Source organism: Olea europaea, unplaced genomic scaffold, assembly GCF_002742605.1.
Source record: "Olea europaea var. sylvestris unplaced genomic scaffold, O_europaea_v1 scaffold1765, whole genome shotgun sequence".
Taxonomy (NCBI): domain Eukaryota; kingdom Viridiplantae; phylum Streptophyta; class Magnoliopsida; order Lamiales; family Oleaceae; genus Olea; species Olea europaea.
This window is the reverse complement of record NW_019235376.1, coordinates 136,232-144,117: the sequence shown is the minus strand read 5'-3', so window position 1 is coordinate 144,117 and position 7,886 is coordinate 136,232. Positions and strand designations below refer to the sequence as shown.

General features: G+C 37.8%; 1 protein-coding gene across 3 annotated transcripts in view; it reads right to left on the bottom strand.

The window, feature by feature from the left end:
* The window catches only part of LOC111378085 (probable histone H2A variant 1), a 14,712-nt gene extending 9,316 nt beyond the window's left edge, over positions 1-5,396 (bottom strand). Inside the window, exons 1-2 of one of the 3 annotated variants that reach the window (XM_023001250.1) lie at positions 5,292-5,396; positions 4,852-4,981 (exon numbers count right to left, since the gene is read on the bottom strand). In XM_023001250.1, coding sequence (XP_022857018.1) covers positions 4,852-4,968 — 117 coding nt within the window. In that variant the 5' untranslated portion in view covers positions 4,969-4,981; positions 5,292-5,396. The remainder of the gene's footprint in view (positions 1-4,851; positions 4,982-5,291) is intronic. The other 2 variants (XM_023001253.1, XM_023001251.1) reach the window with 2 other exon arrangements.
* Positions 5,397-7,886: the final 2,490 nt, after the last annotated feature.

Here is a 7,886-nt window from a genome sequence, read left to right as displayed (position 1 = left end):
AACAAAGCGATTAATTTGTTACTAACCTCTTGGTCGAGCATCTGGCTGATGAACGTTGGGTGATCTTCTCCTTCATCGCCAATATTTACTTTGATCAGAGGGTCTTGCGCTTGAGCGTATCCAGGTTTGGCAATCCGCATCACTTCGTCGTCCAATTCTTTTGTAAGTACTTCCTCTTCCAAACAGTCCACCTTGTTGACTTCTCGGCCAAGGTTTTGCTCTAACTCGAATACTGCCAGTCTCTTCCTTCGCTTTGTCATTGCATTCCTTATTGAAAGCCATCAGTCTGGCTTTGAAGGCCTGAATATCGGTCATTTGCTTTTGCAACTCAGAATCCATTTAAGATTCTTTGATTATTCTTTTGCCAATTACTGGCTCTTCCAGGGCCACTATATTTGGCCTCATCTGTTTGAATATCTCAGTGAGTGCGTCCACTGAGAATGGCTCTTCACTTTGCGCGACAACTTGAGTTTCTTCCCCGTCTTGTACCACCCTGACAGGTCCATAGTTTCCTTCGTACATGAACTTTTCCACCGAGTTTACTTCCGCGACAAAAGGCCTATGATCAGCCTGTACCACCTCTGCTTCGCCTTTGTCATTCCAAAAAATCAGGCATTGATGGAGCGACGAGGGTATACAGCAGCTTCCGTGTATCCAATCTCTTCCTAGGAGTACATTGTAACTAGTAGGGCCATCTATTACAAAGAAGACAGTGGTCCAAGTAGTAGTACCTATAGTTATGTCTAAAGGCATAACTCCCTTGACTGAAGTTGCTCCTCCATTGAAGCTAGTGAGGATGACTTCTGTAGGAATCATATCACCCTCTGTCTTTGCGAACTTTCTCATCATCCTGGATGGAATGGTGTTTATAGCCGCTCCATTATCGATAAGCACCTTTGCCACTGGGATGCCGTTAACTAGAGTTTTAACGTATAATGGCCTTAGGTGTTTTGTCAATTTCATGGCTGGCCGTTTAAAAACAACCTTTTCGGCAGCCTCTATTTCTACTTTTTGCTTGTTTTCTGTCGAATTATCCCCTTGTGATAGGTCAACGTGTAGTATGTCACGCTGATCCTCTGTCTCCCGAATTTCCTTCTTACTTTTTTCTAATGCTTCCTCATCAGTTATCAAACCTGTAGGAGGGGGCATTATCTTCAGAGGTGATCCATACTTTTCAAAGCGAAGTACTCTCTTCTTCCTTTTGGGTGTCCCGTATAGTACGTAAAAGTCGAAAGGACGTCCAGATGGCTCCCCCAACAAGTCTACTTCTCGAACTCCCTCTTGGTGTAGTTGCTTAAACAGAGTGTTGCGCGACACTCCCCTCTTTTTCCTTTCTGCTTCTAGGTCGATTTCTTCTTCAATGTCTGTCATCCCATCGTCCTCTTCATCGTTGTAGGCCTCTCCAGAAGTCTGGCCTTCTTCACATACCAGCATGCAAGCTTCTCCTTCGTTGTCCTCCCTCTTTTCTTCCTTTTCTTTATTTTTGAATTCATTGGCCAGTAGGTAATTATTGGCCACGACAGGGGGCAACGTACCGAATTGGATAGCAAGGGACTGATCTGGATCTTCTTCGTCCTTTTTGTCCCTCTCAAACCTTGACCTCCCAGAAGAGGTTTCTGGCAGTTCCTTCATTGATTCATCTGTACCAGCATGCAGGCTTCTCCTTCGTTGTCCTCCCTCTCTTCTTCCTTTTCTTTATTTTTGAATTCATTGGCCAGTAGGTAATTATTGGCCACGACAGGGGGCAATGTACTGAATTGGATAGCAACGGGCTGATCTGGATCTTCTTCGTCCTTTTTGTCCCTCTCAAACCTTGACCTCCCAAAAGAGGTTTCTGGCAGTTCCTTCATTGATTCATCTGTACCAGTCTCTTTACTACCCTTGAGGACGTTCTGATTGGCTACCTTGAGTAATAGAGGCGCTTTGGGATGTGGCATTCCTTGTTGCTGCCTCATCATCCGTCCATAGTTTCGCTGGAAACGCCTTTGCTGGGTCCTAGTCATCTCATCGAAAGGTATTGCCCTTCCTGCACTGTATTGGAATGAATGCCATACATTTGGCCGGCGAGGTTCCGGCCTGAATGTTCTTCCAGTATCTGCTGGTCTGAACTGCCTTTCGAAATGTGGTCCTCTATAAAATGATGTACCTCGCCCTCTGCCAGGCTGAATGTTTGGGAAGAAGACAGGGCGATGAGGATGCTGCCATGTCCCTGGTTTCTCCGTGTCTCCATTTACTTCCCTTTTACACCTTGCACACAGGACGTTTTCGTCCTTTTTTGGTTATTTCCCTTTGATTCGTTCGAAGACACTTGGATGTGTTTTAGTGTCTTCTTCTCCATCGTCTATAACCAACTTGAATTTTGGCAACTTGTTCTTGAACCCAGACGTTACCATATTTACCCCAAGTGGCTGTGGGAAAGGATTCTCGTCCACTGCCATCTTTTTCTTATCGTCGAACGTAATTCATCCTGATTCAATAGCATCCTACAATACGTGACGGAAAACCAAGCAATTGTTAGTCAAATGTGACCGTGCATTATGCCACTTACAATATTTTTTACCCTTTATTTGTTCAGGGTTTGGCAATTTGTGCTTATCGCTCAGCTTTATTTGCTTATCCCTATATAATTTATCGAATATAAGGTCAGCTTTGGTCACATCGAACGAGAACGTTCTAGCCTTTATGTTTCCATCCTTTATGGGCTCATCTTTGCCCGATAGTCTAGGCTTGGCCATTATGAGACAAGTATAGGTATCCCTTTTACTAATTCGGCCAAACACATTTCGGCCTGATCGTATGATTCGTCATCGATGGTATGAACGTCAAAATTTGGGTCTCTGTAATAAGTCCCTTTACTAGAATTTTTCATTTGTTCTTCTCTTATCAGACGCTCATACCTAATCACATTCGCACTCAACTTGAAAAGGTCTGGAAATTCCTTGTCCTGAAACTTCTTTTTTAAATCGAAGTTCAAGCAACCTTGTGCAATCTTGACAAATTCTTTTTCGAGCAGAGGTACAAAACACTTGCTTCTTGCTGTTTTGAACCTTTGGAGAAAACTTTCTGCCCATTCATTTGGCATTTGACGTAGATTCGCCAAATCAGCCAAAGTGACTTCAGATTCAGTTTTATAAAACTGAGCATGAAACAACTGTTCCAGTTGTTGCCATGTTTGAACAGAGTTCGCTGGCAAGTTGATGAACCAGGAGAAAGCTACCCCTGTTAACGAACTAGGGAAAAGTCTCATTTTATGGTAATCGGTTACATCACCACTTTGCAACGTGAATCGCCCTATGTGTTCTAGAGTAGACAGCTCTCCTAAACCAGTAAACAGTGAGAATTCTGGCACTTTATACCCTCTAGGCCATGGATATGCTTGGTCTACCCAATTGGGATATGGCTTTGTGTATGTCGGCCTAATGACAGGACGCACCCCAAAGGCCATCTGATCCTGCACGATTTCCATGATCTGGTTCCTCAACATGACATTGGGATCATATGGAATTCCTACAGGCTGGTTAACCGGTTGATTTGCATGAGGTCTCATGTTTGGTCCTTGATTGGCAACTAAATTACCATAATTAGGTCCATTACCGTTAGCCTAGACATCTGTTCCCTCATTACCACGTGGAATATTATGTCCATTGTTTAGGACATTATCTCTCACGTTTGAATTACCCCTCTTGAAACAAAGTCCCAAAAAGGGGGTGTTCTTTTATTGGCGATGGACTTTACAATTGGGAATGAAAAACAACGTGCCTCCAAGGGGCGCAAGCACACGAGTTACAGAAAAATGTTTAAGTCTAAAAGCTAAGGAAATGAAAATTACATATTTCTCTGTTCGAGAGTTTTGGATTCGTTCCTTTGCTTCTGCGTCCTTTCTCCCTTTTATACCTCCTAGACGATCTCTTTGTGATTAACTAGCCTGAAAACTGCTTGATCCTCCTATAACTTCCCACTTTCTTTGTAGTGGCCATTTTGTCATGAAACTGCCTCTTAACTGCTGCCATTATCTTTCATCGTTCAACCGCTTTCGATTGAATTCCTTGAGTCGTGGAACGTAATAATGCTACTTTAACAACTGCCTTGATAACTGCATTCCTTGATAACCACGATGCGTTATATTTGTTGATACCTTGGGCGACTTGAAGGTTTGGATGAGAGTGGAATAACAGCTCTGGGCGATCGTATGACACCTCATTCGTTCAGATTCTGGGCGACTCGCAAACTTGGGCGATGGCGTCACCGCATTCTTGGGCCCCTTATTTGGGCCTTCACCCTAATTCGTTTAATTGGACTTCGTTCTTTGGACTATCTGATTTGAGGATCCTTCGATTGGGCTTTATTCCTTGGACTGTTCGATTTGTACTGAATTTTTATGTGTCAACAGAAGGTAAGTAAAAGTGTGTAAAACTATTGCGAAATTCTAACCTAATTATTTGGAGGTTCATAATCATAGCGAACCGTAAGCAAATTTTATCTTAGAATTTTGAAAATTTTAATCAAAGTAAAAATGAAAATAAACTCATTCAATTTGCTTTCACAAGTAACAAATAACATATATATTGTTACCATATCTAAATATTTAAATTATTAATATAGGACAAGTTAGTAATTTGATATAGCTTTCAGTAAAGCATATCAAATAATGTTGACATTTCATTTAAATATCAACTGAATCGGTTAAAAAGCCAATTTTGCTCCATAGTTTGACACTTGAATAGTGAATAATTAAAATATTCTATTAACCTACAATATCTAAAGGCTTCGTCAAGATTCCCCTTCACAAAAGGCCAAAACAAACTAAAACTGAATTTACATCAACAGATCTAACTATTGATTGTTTCTTACCTGAAGACCAGCACGAGCCGACCGAGAAATCGACTTTTTCTTATCCTTCTCCTTGTTGGCTGCAGCAGCGGCCGTAGTCTTTCCAGCTAAAAGCCCCTTCCCGCCTTTTCCGGCCATTTCCTCACCCTACCTTCCATTTTTTACCAAATAAAAGGGTAAATAAACAACAAACCGTTAATTGCATCACATGAGTATGACAGATGTGCCGCACAGAATCTTGTAAGCAATTATTTCGTTGTTCGTGCAGTTGTTTTTCCAACTTTTATTGGTTTTCCTTTCTTCTAATTCTTCACAAAACTTCAAGGAATCCATGGAAAGAGTGAATGATAAGAAAAATGTAAATCCATTTTATTTTTTCAAGATCTGGCTAGTTTAACCTATAAAAGTTGACAATAACCAGAAAAACAAAAATCAACGAAATCCAGAGACCGATTAAGTACCTTAGAAAATTGAAAGTATGAAATGAATAGAATAGGAGGGCAAAAGCGGAGATTATGAGAGATGGGAGGATTTGGTATTTATAGTTTAATTTTGGGAGGAATTTTGGCGGTTTGTTTGGGAGGGAAAAGCATTTAAATTTTTCAAGTCATTCCATCGGAGTAGAAAAAAGAGTAATGGTCCGTTTAATAGGCATCCAAATTCCATGGAAAACGGAATTCGTTTTTCAACTTTCACTTTTTGCCATGTCTAATAATTTTTTTTCATAGAATTCTCTTTCTTGGTTGTCTTGAAATCAAGACTTTTTTTGATTTTTCTTGGTGAAAATTGGAATTCTCGATTATTGTAGCACTTTTTTTACTTTTTACAATTTTTTTTGTTGGTAATGGAAACAAAATTTAAGAATTATTGTAAAAAAATTTCCCTTTAAGTAACAATTTTCATGTAAAACAAAGTCAAACGAACACCAAAAGATAGATAATTTTCTTGAATTTTTTTTTTTGGCAATGGAAACAAATTTCGTCCCCAATATCAATAAAATATATCAATTTAATTAACAATTTTCATGTAAAACAAAGCCAAATGGAGATCAAAAAATACTTTTATTTCAACATTTTCCCCATGAAAAATTATCCCAATCAAACACAATAATTTACAATTCTCAGGAAAACAATTTCTAGGCAATTCAATTCCTTGGAATTCATTTTCAATTCAATTTAATTCCATCTTTACAATCAAACGGACCCTAATATTCCACAAATTACAAGTGTATGGTAATTCTAGCCCATGTTTGAACTATATTCTAGGAAAAAATGCATTATTCATATCAAATCAATAAGAAATGTGTGGCTAAAAAGTAAGGAAAAATTTTAAATTTGCGTGTAATATTATTTTATTGAAAAACGTGTTGTTAAAATGATGTCAAATTACTGTTAAAGAACATATTTTTTTTGAAAATAATGTAACTCAAACAGGCATCTAATAAAGATAACGTATTTTGAATTAATCGAAAACAAAATACTAATTTTTTTTTTTAATCCATATGGGACATTCTACTCAGTCAGGTCGGGCTGATCAAGTTCTTTAAACCATAATTATCATACTTGACTCGGGCATTGACCTGATCAAGGTATGGGTCATTGGTCGGACCGGTGGGCCATTACTTAAAAATAATTTAATAATTTTTAAAGTATATTTTTTATTTTTTATTTTTTTGTTTAAGATAAAATTAAAACTTTCAAGTTCTTTGTCACTAATTTTTCTATACATTTAAATTAATGATTTTTTGAACTCATTTATCAGTGATAATGGTTAATGATAAGTGTGTTTTTGCACACTTATTTACATCACAAACATGACTTAAATACAGGTAAATTGATTTAATTGTTACTTAACTTTGTCAAATTCATGCAATGTAGAAAATTCTATGGAAATAGTAGAATTCAGGAGAAAAGAGCCGAAAAAGGACCAAATTGAAGAAAGAGAAAATTCAGGGACCAAATTGCAATTATCTGAAAGTTGACCCGATGAACACATCAAGCAATTGATCAAGCCAAGCACCAATTGGAAGTTATAAGGGACCATTGGGGCAACTAGGAATAAGAGAGGAGGTCAACGAGTGAAGGAATGAAACTTGAGGACCAAAATGAATTAAACTAGAAGCTAGCTATACTATGCGACCGCATAGTATAAAACCTATGCGGTCGCGAGTGAACCTCCAGGGTTGAAAAAGGGCATTTTTATTAAACCTATGCGGTCGCATAGGTTATGCCTATGCGGTCGCATAGGTATAAATTTTCTCGAATTTTGTACTTTCCTTATACGATTGCAACTCCTTTGGTAACCTAATTTGGATGGATTTAAATAGCAACAAGACGTCCAGAAGCGGGGGAACGACCAGGGAGAAGAAATACACTCAATTTGAAGGCAAGAAACACAATCTTGGGCTTGATTTCACAAGGATTCAAGAAGGAATTGAAGATTACACACAAAATTGAAGGATTATCATACGGGTGTATTCTTTATATCTTTTAATTTCGTTTTAATTCTTGATTCTATAATTATGATCATAGGCTAGGGTTTTTATTCATTAGGAAATCGATGAACCTTGAATTATTTAATCTCCTTTATTTCATAAAATCAATATAAAGTTTTGGTTGGACAATTGTTTGATTTATATGATTTGATTGCTTACATAATTATTGGCCATATGTTATGTGAGTTTAGATGATTTATTATTTGCATTCGAAAGAAGGGAAATAGATTTGATATAATATAAATTAACATAGGGTCTGCTTTGTGCAATTCATAAGGTGTTCATAAAAATTCATGCATTCTTGTATATTTGCATCATCCATAGAAATATAGACTGGTGGTGTGCAAGAGTAGATTCAATATATATCGAGAAAGTATATTGGATAGGTTTAGGAACATTGAATTGACATTTTTTCATCGATTCGTTGAATTTGTGAAATTAGGGTTTTTAATAGTCAATTGGGGATTCGAGATCCTAATGATTGCATTTCAATTTATTTCTATACATTAACTTCCAAAATTGCGTATTTACATTTTAATTGAGTTTTTGAGTCATTCAATTA